The 18,205-nt window shown below is 40.7% G+C and overlaps 1 protein-coding gene across 1 annotated transcript in view; it reads left to right on the top strand.

Annotated features, from left to right (window-relative positions):
• LOC110988924 (uncharacterized) overlaps positions 1 to 18,205 on the top strand; it is a 45,718-nt gene that overhangs the window by 25,724 nt on the left and 1,789 nt on the right. The window contains exons 3-28 of the mRNA XM_022252905.2: positions 1,967 to 2,257; positions 2,632 to 2,802; positions 3,216 to 3,372; positions 4,185 to 4,290; positions 4,602 to 4,743; positions 5,317 to 5,391; positions 5,779 to 5,922; positions 6,396 to 6,605; positions 7,095 to 7,265; positions 7,844 to 8,107; positions 8,624 to 8,822; positions 9,401 to 9,552; positions 9,917 to 10,149; positions 10,988 to 11,200; positions 11,747 to 11,870; positions 12,228 to 12,335; positions 12,632 to 12,789; positions 13,039 to 13,221; positions 13,871 to 13,997; positions 14,234 to 14,280; positions 14,550 to 14,745; positions 15,412 to 15,568; positions 16,091 to 16,270; positions 16,716 to 16,876; positions 17,411 to 17,698; positions 18,116 to 18,151. Of these exons, the coding sequence (XP_022108597.2) occupies positions 1,967 to 2,257; positions 2,632 to 2,802; positions 3,216 to 3,372; positions 4,185 to 4,290; positions 4,602 to 4,743; positions 5,317 to 5,391; positions 5,779 to 5,922; positions 6,396 to 6,605; positions 7,095 to 7,265; positions 7,844 to 8,107; positions 8,624 to 8,822; positions 9,401 to 9,552; positions 9,917 to 10,149; positions 10,988 to 11,200; positions 11,747 to 11,870; positions 12,228 to 12,335; positions 12,632 to 12,789; positions 13,039 to 13,221; positions 13,871 to 13,997; positions 14,234 to 14,280; positions 14,550 to 14,745; positions 15,412 to 15,568; positions 16,091 to 16,270; positions 16,716 to 16,876; positions 17,411 to 17,698; positions 18,116 to 18,151 (4,293 nt within the window). The remainder of the gene's footprint in view (positions 1 to 1,966; positions 2,258 to 2,631; positions 2,803 to 3,215; positions 3,373 to 4,184; positions 4,291 to 4,601; positions 4,744 to 5,316; positions 5,392 to 5,778; positions 5,923 to 6,395; positions 6,606 to 7,094; positions 7,266 to 7,843; positions 8,108 to 8,623; positions 8,823 to 9,400; positions 9,553 to 9,916; positions 10,150 to 10,987; positions 11,201 to 11,746; positions 11,871 to 12,227; positions 12,336 to 12,631; positions 12,790 to 13,038; positions 13,222 to 13,870; positions 13,998 to 14,233; positions 14,281 to 14,549; positions 14,746 to 15,411; positions 15,569 to 16,090; positions 16,271 to 16,715; positions 16,877 to 17,410; positions 17,699 to 18,115; positions 18,152 to 18,205) is intronic.

The following is an 18,205-nucleotide window of genomic DNA, read 5'->3' as shown; positions in this document are numbered from 1 at the left end:
AAAATATCTGCTTCAGGCTTAAATTGACACTGTTTTCAAAGATGACTCGTTTGCAGGTTAAATCTCCTGTATAGGCAGGCCAATAGCTAAGAAGTTAAACGACCGCACGATAAAGGTTTTTAAAAGTGTCCGATTCAGTTAGGTCCGTCTGAAAATGAGCGACAGGTCTCATTATCATAAAATCCTAATCCTCGGAGTCTGTAACAAACACTGGCAGGTTCTCATTAGCACAGTTCAATTATTTGGGTCTGAAGTGAAGAAACTAACTCATCGCACGTGTTTTAATTAAGCTTTACAAACTCAGTGTGTAACTTTGAGTTCAGTATGAAGTCACATCATTTGCTCCATCTATAATGCTTCCTGCCATAAGATTGGAATGGATGAAGAGAAAGCCCTACTATATTTGAGTCAAACGGCGGGATCCATCCTTTGTCATTTAAAGCATAACGCCGAACTTTCTTGAGACCCAAGAAGGGCCCGACATTGCCAGGTTTCATCCAATTCTCTACCTATGTACAGTTGCCCAGCTACCGCATTTCAAACAAGTCTCTGTTTGTTGACACTGATGCGTGTTGCCCTTCCAGGGGATTTTTCCTGTGAATAGGAAGCAAACAGAAGTTGACGGGCTAAATGCCTATCCGGTAGCCGCTTCTCCACTGACGAAAAAAAAAGAAAGAAACGCTGAGTATTAAAGCAAAGTCCTCTTTTGTCATTTGGGATGCGGGTTGTTTGCACATATTTGCATGCAGCGGACTTTCCTCCAAAGAACTTATTTAAGACCCACATTATGAAAAAGTGGACCTTTTTTAACAGGCCGAGCTGTTGTCTAGATTCAAGGGGCGTAGGCACAAACAACTGCTGTAGGGTTTACATGGTATTGCAAATAAAACAATATGTTCCTCTTTATCTGGAAGTGGAAACCCAACATGTTCAGTTATGCCTACAGTGGACCTTAGACTAACAGTGTTTTCACAGTTCTAAGTGAAAAGAAAACATCTGTACGCGACCACTTAATCAAACCAAAAATGTTGCATAAGGCAGATTTTCTGAAAGTATTTGCTCAACATTGGAAATTTGTCCAAGCAATATAAATTTGATTCATTCATATCAAGACAGAGGAAGCAAACAAACTTAAATGACAGTCCCTGTTAAAAGAAATAAAAAAAACTGTCCATCATGGTGGCTAAAAGGCAGGTGCTGTAAAAAACAAGTTTCCCCCCCACCACTCATCACAGAAGCATAAACACATTATTGCAAAATGATTAGATTATGTGCCTTACACATTGCAATTTTTGCAATTACATTCGGTTTATGTCTTTGTCAGGGTGTTACTTAAATCATAACTTATACATGTATATTGATTCCATGTCACAGAATATACTCTGATAATATCAATGCTTAAAATAACTGTACCCTAAAAGAACTTTACGAAAATAGAAAGTGATGAACTGGAAAGTAATCAAAAGCTAAAGTATGAAAAAGCCTGAAAATTTTATAAAGCGCTAGGAATCACAAGTTGAAAAGTCGTGGATAAAATATGTGAAAACAACTTCAGTAAATGATTATTATAACAATAACATTTTCATTAAAATCACTGCAGGAGATTTTCGTTTGTTTGCATTTGTTTCTTAGGTGCTGTAAACGTTTCCTCTGTCTTAACATTATGTTGTCAGTTCTTATGAAAACAGAAATATTTTACACATAGGGCCTATTGTAAATAGTTTCAATACCAATATTGACCCTGACAACAAATTCGAATAATTTTACACATCAAAAAACTGGTGTGTCTCTTAACAAAAACAACTGATTCCACCTCTTTTCGTTTTGTTACTAAGTACACAGCAGCTGTGCTCGCTAATGGAACAGTAAAGGAATCAAGTTGAACCATTGTGGTACTGGAAGTCCGGTATTGTTTGCACTGCATGACATTTAAAAATTCGACTCTGTTTCTATTTCTGCAATCCAGACACCTGTTTGGGGATCTTGGATTGTGCTGGTGTTTGCAACGGGGAAGCCGCAAACGACTGTGCCGGTGTCTGCGGTGGCAGCGCAGTGCGAGACTGCGCTAGTGTCTGCAACGGCGCGGCCACCATTAACAGCTGCAACTTGTGCGTCGGGGGAGTCACTGGCCGCCGGCAAAACTTTGGCCAGGACCGCTGCGGCACCTGCTGGTCGGATACCGACTACCGCATCACCTGGGACTGCCACGGCACATGCAACGGCACGGCCTTTTTGGACGCCTGTAAAGAGTGTGTTGGTGAGTTGCAGCAACTTTATTCCCATTCCTCCCCGGCCCCACCCAGTATGAGAAGCAAGACTGATAATGGCCTATAGCCCAGCTGCACTCCATTATTCCTTGAGAGAAATGTGACAAAAAGTAGTTGCACAGCCAGGCTCTTCTCGGGGAGAGGGGGGCGGCAAGAATCCCCATGGGGAACAGTTCCCCCCCCCCGGCTACACCACTCCTGAAAAATAAAAATTTCCTCACTTTCAACCACGAGGTAAACAAAAATATCAACTGTCATCTTCTAACTTCTTCTTCGACACTGCCATGGCAACTTGCCTTTGAATGCATTTGTTTCTGTTTTTTCATACTGTATGCTTACGTGGGTGGTGTTTCCTCCCTCCAAGGTGGTGAGACAGGAAAGCCAGCTAACTACAATCATGAACACATTGATTGCCGGGGTGTATGCAAGGGCAACTGGATGGAAGATGATTGCGGATTCTGTGAGCCCTTTGACGAATCCTCCTTCGTGGCCAACAAGTACATGGACTGCAACGGAGACTGTTTCACACCTGGAGGTGAGTGCAAAGTACCAACAATCCCCTTCCTCAACAGGATTAATCTAAATGCTCTAAAGGCAGAAAAATAATCCACTTGGTCTGATGGAAACTAGTATTTGTGAAATTTACGTGAAATTCATTCAATCAATTTGGTTTAAATTGAAGTTGAGTTGTTTCTCTGTCAGATGGTTTAAATGAATAACAGTCATTTGAAGTCATCTTGTGTTGAGTGTCAGTAGCTGATACAGTTTTCTTGTCTTGGGAAAAGAGAAACACAGTTAAAAACATAAATAAGAGCAATTTCATCAATGACCTATTCTCAGATGAAACATCTTTCAGGCAAAATTAGTTTAAGCAACCTAGAGGGGCCTTTACTTAAGCTAAAAGCAAAATTTACTGTTCTGATCCATTGTTTCACTTCAAACTTCTAGCCACATCCAACAGGGCAGAGCTGAACCAGTGTGATGTGTGTTATGGAGGCAACACAGGATTGAATGAGACCAGTGGCATTAATGAATGTGGGCAATGCTTGTCTGACCCGTCTGCTGACGAGAGCTCCTGTGCTGGATGTGATGGAGTGCCCAACAGGTGAGAAAGAGCTCCTTTTGTATCATTTTTGAGGTTCACTTTCAGAAGTGTTGCAGTCATTTCCCTCACAATGCTTTGGTCAACGTAACAGAGTGAACAATGACAAAGGAAGGCTTTGTGACTGGACGACTGAGGATGGAATGACGTGGACTTTAATACATGGACCTGGAGGACTTATGATACACAATGATGCTAAGAACAATGATTTGCAGATAATTGGAGTGTATTAGTAAGACAGCTATCACCCTAAATTTAACATTTTAATTCTTTGCACACACTTGATATATGAAACAAATTAGTGACATCCAGTACAAATTTCCACAAAGTTGAGTATGTTTTTAAAGTTTCGTTATATGAGATGAATTTTTCAAGGTCATTTTTACGAGATATATTTTCAGAATCATTAGTATTTTTTAATAAATATCTTTTCAGTGAAATTTATTTTCCGAGTTTGTTTTTTATGAGAGATACATATTTTCTCAAATTTGTTTTCAAGAAATATAATATATTTTTAAATTCGTTTTTGTATCTTGCTAAAACAAACTTGAGAAGTATTACTGTTCAAAATGATTTTGAAAAACCGTGTTTGTAAAAACTATTTTTTTTCAAAACTAGACAGTGTTTCTAAAAGAAAATCTTCGAAAAACGAACTTCGAATTTCTTTTTTGTATAAACAAACTTGGAAAAAGTATAATTCACGTTTGAAAATGTATGTTTATGGCACTGGTGGGCTTTCGTAATGATACGTACTTTTATGAGCTAATTTTCATATCTGATTTCAATCATTGTGGGTGTTTTTTGGTTGACAACAGTGGTCAAGTCAATGACGCATGTGGTGTCTGTGGTGGAACTGGTACAACATGCTTTGGCGTTGGGTGGGTCGTTCCTAATCTAGTGAATGAGAACTCGCAAACTCAGGTATGTGTAATAGCCAGTGGTGGTTTTCTTGCTTAAGTTTGGTTCCGCTTCTGTTGTTCATGTTTAAAAACCACTCAAGCAAGTAGCGAACTGACTAACTCAATATTCAATCATTTCCACAAATGTTGACTTTCAACAGGATATTTATCTAAGTCCACAGAATGTCGCCCTATTCTTTTCTACATTAATGTTAAAAAGAAATATCCGAGTGGTGTTAAGTTCGAACACAATTGCATTACACTTTTGAAATTGGAATACTTGATATGAGGATATATTTTGATTTTGAATGAATATTTTTTCTACTTTTCTAGCTCGAGGTGTATGGAGCTGGTTTTGAGGAGAGCTCCTCTCTGGTCTGCATCTTTGAAGACTCTGAAGGTACTCAAACATCAAGTGCCACTCAGTATGAGGACTACGTCAAGCTAACGTGCAACGTACCTAGCTTGGCTGCAGGTAGGCTGGGTTTGGTTATTCAGAGATTTGGCCATGCTTAATATTATGGCATGCAAGGCTTCTGGGACAGGGAGAACACAGGGACACGGTACTATTAAGACTGTGTCCATAAGTGAATGTTATTTTTGATTTTTAAGGTGAAATTACTGAGAGACTGATGAGCATACCAAAACAAATGCTTGTGCTTTAAAGATGCTGTTGACCTCAAGAGGCCTCATTCAATTAATTCAAGGGGGTCAGGTTGGCATAATGGTTCTTTCCTCGTCCTCTACCTCTGTGGTCCCGGGATCGATTCCTTGCCAGGTCCACAAGTGGATTAGGTTTTCAGTTCCTACCTGATTTCGTGGGTTTTACCCAGAATATTCCTCTGGGGTTTCCCTCCCACCACTAAAACTGTAACTTCTTCTCATTGTCTCCTCTCTACAGGTTTCTACAGTACATTACACTACCCTTTTGAGGAATCCTTGGTTTCATTACCAGAAAGACTTAAATAAATAAATAAATAAATTTGTTAATTTATGGTGACTACTGCAGCTGGACAATACTAACTGTGTTTGTTTTTCCTATGCAAAGGTGACTACAGGGTAAAAGTCGAACGTGATGGGCTCATTTCTGACAGCATTTACGGGGACCTGACCGTCCAGGCTGGTAAGTTTGAATTCCGCTGGAGAAATTTGTTTCGTAAACCCAGGTTAAAGCCAGAACATTTTCCATCAATGAAATTCATACCAGACACTCATTCACCTTTTGCAACTTTGATAAGAGAGTAAAAGTTTGATTAAATGGTTTTAAACAAGTACGTTTAAAATATTTTAAATTAAGTTTGTTGAACACTAGATAGGAGAATGAAGGTAACAGTGGACAGAGGAAAAGGTGAGGTTCAATTTCATCCCAACTGTCCACAAACTGTCTGATATATTTAAGAATGACAAATTTCAAAGAGTGGCTTTTTTTTCTTTCTTTTTAGAAGGCAATGTAACATGTTCAACACGTCTTGCACTGAGAATTGTTTCTCCTGTCTCCTTCTGTCTCCAGAAATCAACATCTTGACTGTTTCGCCTTCCGAGTTGACCATCAACAGCTCTGTGGACACTATCACCATCACAGCCACAGCTGAAGAGGGTGCTTTCACGGCGGTCAAGGCTGCCTCTGTGGTGCCTTCTCTTATCATTGAAGGAGGTCCGTTTGGCCAGGGAGCCTCAGGAATTTTTTATTCACCCGTTTGTCTTAAAATGACTTCAACTTTGCAGAACAGTGAAAGCGAAGAAGTTTGTTTTACACAAAATACACTACAATTGTCTCAGTACGTAGTGAAGAACACCACAAGCGGAAAGAGGCATTTGATACAATTTTTCAAATTACACGATCAGTTGAATCTAGGACAATATAAATAATAATGTGCATCAAGAAAGGCATTTCGATTTGAAACTATGTAAGTATCCTGCCGCGCACCTGTAAACAGTTCGCTTTTTTTCAAATTTCAGTTGAATGACTTATTTAATCAATACTATAATGTTAAAAAACACAGACTGATATGACAGTGTTGCCTATAATCAACATTCTTACATTGCGTGCATTGGCAAGACCAGTTTCATTAGTTTCTTCACTGAAGTAAACTTTGGTATCTGTTTTTTCTCAACCACTCCATCCAGACTACAATGCAATTGTTCAGGGATCATTTGACGACAGTTCTGACAGTGTCATGTATTTCAGCATCCCAATGCCGAGCAGCTCCATGCGCGTCACTTTTTGGCCCTCGCTCAATGGGGTCGAGAGGCTAAACACGCCCGACGGTGCCGGCTTTGAGGCCACAGCTTACGCCCCTGCCCCGGAGTTCACTGAAGCTTATTTTGCATCGACAGGTTGGTGTTGCTAGACTGTATCAAATTCTAAGGGGTTCATCATTGATAGAATATTATCCCTTGTTTTACTTACAGCGACATTTTTCTTTATGAAAAGCCTATATGAAGAAAAGTTATGATTGCTTTTTAAACTTGAATCTTGGTTATATTTCATTTTGTTGTTTATGTTGCTGTATTTTTTGTTTTTTGACAACAAAAGTCTTTTACTGCACGTACAATAAGTGAAATAAAAGGTCAGAACACATGAGAAAAACCTGCTGTTAAGAAAAGGCTAAATATTCAAAAGAAAAAGGAGTTTATAGTTTGAGAAAATCAAATAAATATATTGAAAATTTTCTAGAGGAATTCAAGGAACCCATTGTGGGAGTTAGGGTTCCTTTACATATATTGTCATTCTCTCAAGTTTGAATGCAAACAATCTTTGATTACCTGAGGAAGAAACAGCTGAATTCTGTTAAATAATTCCTTCACTCCGCTCTCCACGCACAGGTGCTGCAGTATTGATCAGGTTCAGCTCGGGTGTGAACTTTGACGACTTCAACGGCTGCGAGGATGTATTTGAGGATACCAGCAAGCTGGGTAGCTATGCTAGCTGCAGATGGGTGGGCTCTAGGACAATGTTCATCATCTTAGGCTTTGGCGACAATCTTTTGGCTGTCGGTGAGTTTGTCTAAGTGACTACAGTTAGTGATGCTTTGCAAACAAATAAAAATCAAGCGAGTAAAATACACAAAACTGTTTGGAAGAAGGAAAAGACATTGAATTTTTTGAAGACTTTTTTCTTTAGTAGGCCTACTTGTGCGAAATGAAAGTGAAAGTTGTTATTAGGAAAATGAGCCTGAGACCGAGTCTAAGACTGAGTCTTGAGTAATTTGGGTAGTGTGTGAGTGGCTTCTGAAGTGTTGTGTTTAGAAACTAATTTTAAAATTCAAAACAGATCTCTAAGACGAGTGGTGCACATTTGCTTGGCTCTCCCGATGCACTGTAGGCCCTACGTAAAGTAAGCACCGACAAAGACAAATTTCTGAAAGACTTAGTTCAGACATTTTTATATCGAAAACTGAGTGCTGTTTTATCTCATAAATCAAAAGGAAGACTTTTATTTGCCAAAGCACGTGAAAGTAATTGACAATCTCAAGGTGGGCCTTTCCTTCCAATATTAAAGTTAGGATCATGGTGAGCAGAAATGTAATTATGATTCTGAATTCTGTACGTTTACCTTGACACCGTCAAAACAGGTGATGAACTGGTGATCAAGACCGACTCCATCAAGGCCTTCCGTGAAACTTATTCTCGTTACGTGGTGGGCAGCCGATCGGTAGCCGGGCCGGCTAACCCTGTGGTCCCCACAGTGGTGCTGTACGGCAAGCAGCGCATCACCAGTTGTGGCAGGATCAAGATGAGCGGTCGGCAGACCCAGGGTGGGGCGGGACGAGACATGGTGTACAGCTGGGCGGTGAGCAGTCAAGGAGAGACATCTGCCCTGGAAGCTGTGCTCTCAGGTACGTAGGCTTGCGGCAACCAGATCTTGGATGAGACAAAAACTCTTTTGTGGATAACAATTTGCATACAGTTGGTAAAAAGCAAAGCATCTAAGTTGAACAGAGAATGCAATGCAAAATAAATCATACCACCGGATTTCTTGTTTAAAGCAGAAGAAAATGATTTTCAGTTGACCAACATTTGTTCATGACGCTTTTTGAAATGTGACGAAATTCAGGCCTCAATGACCACTTCAACCACTATATCATATACCTGTAGTCCTGAAGCATAACGTCGTGTGAACCAGGTTAGTGTAGAACAAACAAACAGGATTTATGCACGTGTTGATACGTGCACTGTTTCTCTCGCTTCTCTCTTTTATATGCATAATTGTGCATGTGACGTATTCACTTTGCCTATGAAATGCACATGCATCTCATAATAAGAATAATACTGCATCTAAATGGAATCTCCTGGGACTCAGGTAGAGTTTTGAATTAACACACTTTGTTGTACTGATTTTTGTCTGGCTTTAGGTGAAACTGGAGCCGACCTGGTTGCTGCAGGTAGTTTGATGGATGCAGAGACCATCTACACTTTCAGCCTGACCACACAGAATTTCCTGGGTGAATCGGACACAGCTACAATGAATGTGAGCCGCTCAGCCCTGGCCGTGCCGGAGGTCACAATCACAGTCAAAGGGGTTGATCCTGAAAATGTGTTTATCTCGGACAGGTAATCATGAGAGTATTGTGGATTGTTAACAATAGAGGAGCCGTATATCCTGAAGCGTTTGATCAGACAATCGGTTATTTGGTTTCTTGGCTAGAGAGTACCGAAGTAAATACCTCACATGCACAAAGATGTGAGTGAAAGAAAGCGCCAGGACCAGCACGTGAACCATGCGTGCGCGTGCTCCATTTGTTTGTATGGCATTTTACTGGTTCTGCATGACATCACACTTTGGTACTCTGTATTGCTGATGGTTATCATGGGTGATGATTCAGTGCTTTCGGTTGTCATGTGCAGTTTATCCTATTAACATATTACAAAAAATAAACAGTTTTGAGATGATTGTATTATTATGAACTATTTTGTTTTTAACTTAAAGAGTGCAAAAGCTCCAGTATTTAAGGTTTTGCACATTAATTATTTTTCACATTTTCACCAATTACATTCAAACAATGTGTAAACTTCCATGATAATAGTGAATTAAAGATGTCTATCTAATCATGAAATACATTCCTGGAGCAACGTATTTCAACTGTAGATGGTCTCAGCATTCTTTGTTTCAATGCTTTTCTTTTTTTTAGTTTTGACCTGACGGCCGAGGTGACCTTCTACTCAGACTGCGTTCCCCCGGGCGACACAGTCTTTTTCTGGGCTGTTGATAATGAAGATATCCCATTAAACCTCAAAACCATCAACAGACGCACATTGCATGTAGACCCCAACACCCTCCCAGGTAGCGTCTATAAGCAGGGAATTGTAACTAATTACTGGTATCTTTATGAAGTTCTCCTCCAACACCCAAGATGTTACTCTTTGAGCCCTCAAATCCTCAGCCTGGCTCATTATCTGTGTAAAGATTAAGTTGGGGGTTGTAAGTTTTATTCATTCTGTTATATTGTATTATTGCTATGAATTGATTGCAGAATATCAATTAATGAAATTACTGATATTATAAATCAGCATTCCTTTCCTTCAGCAAAGCTTTAACAGAGGTATTGAATCAACTTTATATGCCTAGGTAATCCAAACGATTCATCTTGATAGGTCCCAATTAATGAAGTCTCGATGTGATTTACATTTTACTTGGCTCATTTCAGGAGACACAACGGTGACCTTCACTGTCGCCATCTACAAGTCCAGTGATCCCAGCAACAACATGACCCAGTCCTTCTCGGTGCAGACCCGATACTCCGATCTGATCCCCATCATCTTCGGCGGCAGTGAGCTGACCGTGGGCCGTGACAGCGGTATGCTGACCCTGGATGGCTCAGGCTCCTTTGATCCAGACCAGGTGGCGGTCAATATGGAGTATGAGTGGCTGTGCTCTCAGGTAGGAAATAACTTTAAATGTATTTCTGCATTTCAGTTTTGTTGAATGTGCTATACATAACATTGACGGTAGGTTAGAGATCTTAAGTAACATAAAGTGCAATGTACAGATGAAATCTCAACTATATCAACTATATATGGTATCAACTGTCATGTGTTACTGTGTATGTTGGTTATCACGTTGATATGGAAATATTGTCTTCTCAGCAGGTCTGAGTCAATCAGTCTACGAAGGCGTATTTTTATGACATCATCAGTACATTATTACAACATCAAAGCTATTAAAGTGATCCCATGGTCATATCACCATTTCACAAAATCTTGATTTGTTCATAACTTTTCGAGATGACCTGTACACAGACTAGGGCCTATCAGGCAGACAACATACAGCAGTGAAAATGCAACCTCCTTGCTGGAGGTGAAGATGATGTTGATAACAGATATAAGACAAACGAAAAAGAAGATAAGAAAAACATAGACAGACTGGTGCAAGGACGGATCCAGAACTCAAGATTTTGGGGGCCAAATTAATTTTTAGGCGGGCCAAAAAATGGACATTTTTCAAGTAAGTTTTGATGTCCTTTCTGAGGGGTGGGGCTACATTTCAGGGCTTTTTACACACTTTTGTAGGAAGGGAAATGAAATACACCAAAAACTTCGCCTTTCTCTCATTATACACAAACAAATGGGCTCATTTTTGGGGGGGGGGGCACGGCCCATCGGTCATCTGGATCCACCCTGGGACTGGTGATGGATGTATACAGAGACACTACAGTTTATTTGCTTATGCTCCCACTAACTTTCTCTGCACATTTATTTCATGATCTGAACCTCATCAGGTGACTGACAGCACAGCTTGCTGGTCCTACAAAGAAGGCGAGGCTGGCACCCAGTTCCCATCAGCCGAAGCGGCTGCTTTGAGTGTGCTGTCCATCCCGGCCAGCGCCATGCAGGCTGACAAGACATACGAGTTCACCCTGGTGGTGTCTAAGCTGACACGGTCCGCCTCGATATCGGTCCGTGTCACTGCCTTGAATGGAAACCCTCCAAAGGTAACGTACAACAGGAGATAAGTTGAATTGATTATAAGTCAAACTTAGTCGAGAAGGTTAAACTTCTCTCTCTTTTGGAATGGGAAATTTTGCTCTGTTTGACTAAAACAAATGATGAAATTATCTACGCAGAAGATTTATATTCTGAGTTAAGCCCGTTTTTCATGTTTCCTGCGAACATTTTCAATCTTACATAAAACTGATTTTGACTGTACATAATTTGTCTGAAGATAACTGAGTGATCAAAAGAACATACACTGAATGGAAATAAGAGATTGAATTGAATATTTGTTTTCTGTCGTTAACACAATTTTCTAACCAGATCTAAACCATTTTTCAAATGAACCTCTCTCATATTCTAATGAAAATAGAGGCTGCCGAGAGAACTTAAGTTCGGATTAATAGTTGGACATAGAATAATTAAATGGAAGTGACAGGTGGAAAGAGGCTTGTAATTGATTTTCTAAGTTTTGTTCAGTGGGGATTAATTCATCACTTAGTTTGTTTAGCATTGTAATTTAGCATTGAAAATACCTTCTTTCGCAGGTTGACATTTCCACCATGTTTGATGAGCGAGTCTTGTCTGAGGACTCCCTCTCACTGAAAGCCAACATCTACCATGATCAACCCCTCACCAGCTATGTGTGGGAGATGGTAGGAACAGACGAAGGTGAGAAAAAAGCGTGCTTCTGTTTTTGTGGGTGAATGTCTCCCCGATTGCCAAGGGTTGTATTCATGTTGTTGCTGCATGCTTTCGAAAAATATCATTGTTAAAAACTACCATCAATATTTCTCCTTTTTACTGTATTGAAATTTGTTATTAAAACTTAATCAACCAGTTTTTATAGACTTTTGCGGTAATGAACCTCTGTGTAGTTGGCATTCACTTAATAAACTTTTCCCTTCCAGTGGTGCATTGATTTGAACTTTTCAAATTACATTTTCAGGAAGGAAACACCGGTGATTTTCCCCGGTTCTGCTCATACAGATTCAACACTGATTTCTCCGTTCCATTTGCATTTATTAGGTTATGCCTTCCTGGACTTGAGTGATTCCAACAACTTGGATAGCCCAGCCTCTTTGTTCCCATTCAGTAACTCCAATGGATCCATCTCTTTCTTGACCATCAAAGCTGGTAAGATGCTAAAGCTGTAGACAATAGTAGTACAATAGTGAGACACAAGAAGCACGAATTTCTTTCTGGTGATTTTGAAGATTCCAACTGTTTCAAGGAGGTCATGAGTTAAAATATAATTTGACCGATGGTTGTAATATAACATAGGTCAGCTTACTTTTGTTCGATGAGCTGATATCAGTCAATTATCAGTGAGTCAATTAGACAGATACATGTATCTTGCCATTTAAATGCAACAGCGTGTATTTGAATTTCAACTGCGCCAAAACAAGTATTTTGGGGTTTTTTGTGCACAGGCAAACTAACAGCCGGCTCCACCTACCAAGTTCAGCTGACAGCAACCACTGAGGATGGACAGTACGGCATAGCCAAGGTCCAGTTCACTGTTGTGTCTGGTGTAACATCGTGCATATTCAGCCTGAACAGTGTCAGCTCGTACACCGAGTTGGAGACGGTAAGGGGTGGACAAACTCACATGACTTTGGTTTTGAGTCAAGACCTCCGATAATACCTGTACTCCAACGGATTTGGGGCATGTTGACAAAGTGTATTAATAGTGCTGGCATGACGAGTGAATTTTGTCCAGGCAATGCTTCAGTCTTGTGCATCATCATCATCATCAGATAGATGCTTGGTGCAGGTTTAGAGTCTTAGAACTCACATCACCAGCTGATGCTATATTATCCAAATTCTCTTCCTCCAGGTGGTGTACACGGTTGAGAAGTGCGTTGCCGATGAGTCAGCCTATCCACTGAGTTACCGCGTCTTCCTGGTGAGTGGTGGCAGGAGACAGACTGTCACTTCACAGACCAATGACCCGGCCATTGAAGGCGTCGGCAAAGCAGCCACAGAAGAGGGCTCCAGCTCTAACACCTTCGCAGCAGAGGTTGGTGTAAAGTTCAGTTTATTTTTCTGTCAGTGAATCATTCCGGGGAACCCTTCCTATTCCCTTCTACCCAAGATCTAGTTTTAATTTCTCATTATGACAGACCCAATCGCCCATCAGCTACTCTCTCTGGATCATGGACATTGGCTTTGTCATTTCAATTCTGTTTCAGTGTATTACATGTAATCTTCTTGTAATACTTCCTGGGAACATCTACTTAAAAGACAACTCGAGAGTTTTGTATTAAACATTAAAGTTACTTGATCGATAGGTCCGTAGGATACCACAAATACAATCTTCTTTTTGGCACAATGAATCTCCAGTTTCCCGGCTTCTTTATTTGAAGTAATAAGAATTCAGAACTTGCCTTCTCAAAAAAAACTTTTCTGCACTGTTTACCCATGTTTTCTTACAAGATGTATTTCTCAAGATGGAGGGTTGAAAGGATGTAACAAAAGAAAAATAATTTAGCTTTGCTAAACAGTGTTTAATACAGAAGTGCAGAAATTGTGATTGTCCTTAAGAATGCTAGAAGGATCTAGCATCTATGTAGGATCCGATCGCAAACTGGCAATGAAAAGGATACCTGTTGTGACAAATTACTCATTACATGGTTCCTGCTCTCCTCATGTCTCTCACCTTTCAACAGGTTTGTGATGCGTACAATAGCTGCAGTTTCTTCTACCACACTGTCAGTGTGTCTGTCATCCAGGAATGCTCCGCTGCCTTCTTCGCTCAGCTTTTGGAAGAGCTGGTCACAGTGGAAAAGTACAAACGTGAGTTACTCTCTTTACTGATTGTGGATTGGTAGCTTTTTATCATGCCCCTTGAGAGACAGAATGCAAAATGAAGACTACGGGACGCTTAAGGGTCACATTAATTGAGCCTCATGTGCATGCTGTGTCTCTTTGAAACACTATAGGCCTATAGAGAGAAATAGAAGTGGAAGAGTCGGTTGTTAATTGGATATTATGATTTACTCTCAATCATATTTGCTGATTTCTTTCGGCAGAAAACTACGTTAACGCTTTCGTCAACTTCAATGAGGTTCAGAGTAAGGTAGGTGCTTCAGTCATCAATAATGTGACAAGACTACATTAATTTGCTCATAAATGCATTCAACTTTGATGGATATGATTGTTGCAAATGAGTTCTGAATATCTGAGGTTCAGGCTGCGTTCCAGTTATGCCATTGGAGTAAATGTAACCCACTGTGGAATGTGGAATTGAATTGAGCTCTGCAAGCAAAGGTTATACTAAGTGAATCTGTCCCAAAGGGTCCCAAAGTCCCAAAGGGTACAAGTCTTTATTTTTACCTGCATTTACAGTGCGCCAACAGCACTGACTCCAGGCGCCGTAGACGCTCTGTCTCGACAACGGATACAACCACAGATGAGGCTTCGGAGCAACTGTCACTGGTACTCAGCAGTATAGAATCCAGTGTGATGGACACCACCTCAGCTCAGTTGCTGATTGACCAGTGCAATTACATCAACACCGCAGACTTGGCTCCAGCTGATAAAAGTATGTATGAGGATGTAAATTCGTATGCTTTTATGCAAACAGTAGATAATAATCGATAAAGTGCAATGCAAAAATTGATTTGATGAGGTGATAAGGTGACAGATTAACTGAATAATTTATTTGTCATGATCTGCGATTCCCAGTTTAGACGACAGTGTTTGTTCAGATCTTGTGCAGTGTGACCTGAGTTTTAGCAAAATTGTGTCTTGTCACTTGAAGTGGTCAAGTAATGCCGACTTCACAGGCATAATAGGGCAGACTAATTTATTCCAATCGATCTTTATCACTGGAAATATTGGTACATAAAACGATGTCAGTGTGATATTTCAGTGAAGTGTGATTGGGCAGATTGACAGGAAAAAATCACTTTTCAGATAGCGGGATCTTTTGCCAGCATTAAATATGTGCATCTTTTTTCCAACACAGCAAAAGCACAGAGTCTGATAAAGATAGGACATAGCCTTTAACGTTTAACCAATGCATATTTCCAGAGATGGCATTCTTCCGATAAACTGTGTGACTGAACAAGCAGATATCAATCACTGGATGTAATTCAGACTCTGCAATTCAATGTAATTGAGGACTATTCCACAGCTTCTGCAAATATGTTTGACATAGAACAATATGGCATTAGCATCCTTTTTCATTTTTCTCCTCATTTTCAAGGCGTCTTCATTGGAGTCTTGGTTGACCTCGTCGCCGTCTTCCAGGACGCCGGAGAGACTGTCCCAGATGACAGTGCCAGCATCGTTCTGGACAAGGCTACCGAAATTAGACGCAGTCTGAATGCAACCCACTATGCCAACGTCATCGCTACCATCACGTAAGTCGACAACCTAGCCGTTGCGCCAAAGTACCCTGCCTTGGCGTGTGCTCTGGACTCGCACTGAGTTGCGAGATAGTTTTGCACGTACATTACTCTGAGCTAACATCCAATCTTAAAATTAGCAAGCAATGCAAGAGTACCCTTGGTGTAATTGATCCATATAGGTCCAGCCGTTCATGCATTCAGGAGTGATCTCTTTGTAGCAAGAGGAGCATGCTCAAAAGCAGCTCTTAAGACAACATCAGCACTCCTATGCAGTTCTGTGGTTTAGTATCCTCAAAATAACTATGGGAGCTGTCCTGCTGCTAGGTCCATTCTGACTGAATTCCACTGAATTCATATGCAGTCTTTTGAAACTTGTATTGAGCATTTCAATTCCACATTAGTCGTTTACATTCACAAATACCAAAGTGGACTGTATTCCATGTTTGATCGCTCCTCAATTGTGCTAATAGGCATTTGACTCAATCAGCAATTTTACACTGAAACCCTGGTTATTCTGACGATTGCCATTAATAGGACTCTGACTGACAGCCTTAGCCAGGCACAGTTGAGCCAACTGGAGCTGGGTGCTGTAGCCCTGGAGACCACTTCCTCTGCCATGACCAGCTCAGTGCAGCGGGCCATACCCAACGGCATCTTCAGGTCCAAGTCATCGGGAGGGAACGCTGTTGACTTTGGTAGTGCCCTGGCATCAAGGTAAACATGCTAAAGTCGTGATGGTAGAGTCTTTTTTTCAGTGGACGGTGTGTTCAGATAACTTGGCACCAACTTTAATTTGCACTTATCCTCAGAGAAACAAAGATTTTTTCTCCGAACTGGTGCAGATGATGAGTTTTCATACAATTGGTTGAAACAAAGAGCCTTTCTCAAAGAGCACAAAGTATTCACAGCACCTGAGAGGATAGAAACTGACATTGCAGTTATCTAATGATGTACAAAGGCTGTCGTAAGACAGTCAAAGAGGTAACATAAAGAGAGGAACTCAAGCTCTCTTCAGATTCAGTCTTTCAGATTGGTTTTCTGAAGCTTTCATTAGTTTTGTCTTTAATAAGAGAGCAAACTAATTTGGGGGTAAATTGTTGAAAGTCCATCAGGTATTAATGCAGCCTTTCTCCGCCGCTCTCATCTGACTGATATGCAGATTTAGCGCAGACTGGGCTTGCAGCACCGGTAGCTGCTCCGGGGTGACCGTCAGCTTTGAGCACTGGGAGACTGGACAGGATGAATTTTCCCTGACGGCTGCAGATCAGGCCAGAGTAGCCGCTGATATCACAGACATCAAACTGCTGGATCCGTCATCAGGTACAGAAGTAAAGTTCGGTACTCAGCTGAAACCATTATTAACACCAAAGTGTTTGTCTTGAAAAGTGATCCGATTGCATAACAAACCACGGACCTTATTACTTTGTGAAGGCATTTTACACCAGCATTTTGTGAGGTACAAAAGGCAAAATGTCATTGCATATATAATTGAGAAAAAAATTAATAATATTGCTATACTGAAATTTTCCTCATTCTGGTCCCTCATAAAAACCAACAGTTTAAAAAGGTTTAATGGCAGGTTTCATCTGCATTTCATCCTTAAGCTTTTATACGGTTACAAATAACTGGTAACTGATGATCTGATACTCATTTATGTATACTAAACTTATTCACTTTGGTTGACCTGTCAGAAACCAATAGAATTTCCTTGCAGAAGTACGGCCATGTGTGAAGAGCTTGGCTTTGGCCATGAATTGGCCAAATCCGTCGCCCTCAGATGCCTGGGATACCACCTCCCGTGGCAAAAGAGGCAGCCCAGTTTTCATACTTAATCTGCTTTTTTTCTCCCTTTAGGTGAGGAGCTTACGATCGCCAACCTGACGGAGCGCATCTCCATCACCCTGAGCGTGACACTGCCCCAGGCTGGCAAGACCTATGAGTGCCATTACTGGGACACAGTGGGCCAGGCCTGGTCAAACGATGGTCTGGAGACCGTCCTGAATGCAAGCAGCAGTTCAGAGGTGGAATGTCTGACTGATCACCTGACGGCATTCACTCTGCTGACTGTTGATGAACCTACCAGTGACTCGCCGACTGTGGCGACAGATCAGGTGACAGATGCAACCACAAGTCCCCCAACAGGTTGGTGACAATTAAATGAAACTTATATGCATGAGTGGACTAATTGTTTCAATCTGACCAGTGCTGCTATGTATTGATTCAGAGGTTTATTGCTTCCTGAGATATCGTTTCACGTACATGAGACAAAATTCACTGGACAGAACCTAGACCTGTAAACTTCGGAGTAATTTTTGATCCAATATAAAAACAAAGCTGCCCAAATTAAAAATTATCGATGCAGATATATCCTTTTATGTATAAATACATGAAAATGTCAGGTCCTACGTTAAAGGGTAATCTCTAGGGAAATGCACAGAGCCAGTGGTTCTGGAATTGTATTTGTCAGGCAAATATTAAATCTGTCTCACTAGTTAATATTTGATATTAATATTTGATATTATATTTTTTAAGAGAATGGTCTTTCTTCTTTCGTTTCAGTTCACTATGTTACCACTGTGGGAGCCGGGCCAGTAGGTAAGTTAATAGTGGAGTCATTATGTCAGTATAGTCAATAACTGAGTCACTTGA

The sequence above is a fragment of the Acanthaster planci genome, linkage group LG05 (assembly GCF_054643075.1).
Source record: "Acanthaster planci isolate LZ-2023a linkage group LG05, COTS_SCS, whole genome shotgun sequence".
NCBI classification, from domain to species: Eukaryota; Metazoa; Echinodermata; class Asteroidea; order Valvatida; family Acanthasteridae; genus Acanthaster; species Acanthaster planci.
This window is presented reverse-complemented; position numbering and strand designations above follow the sequence as displayed.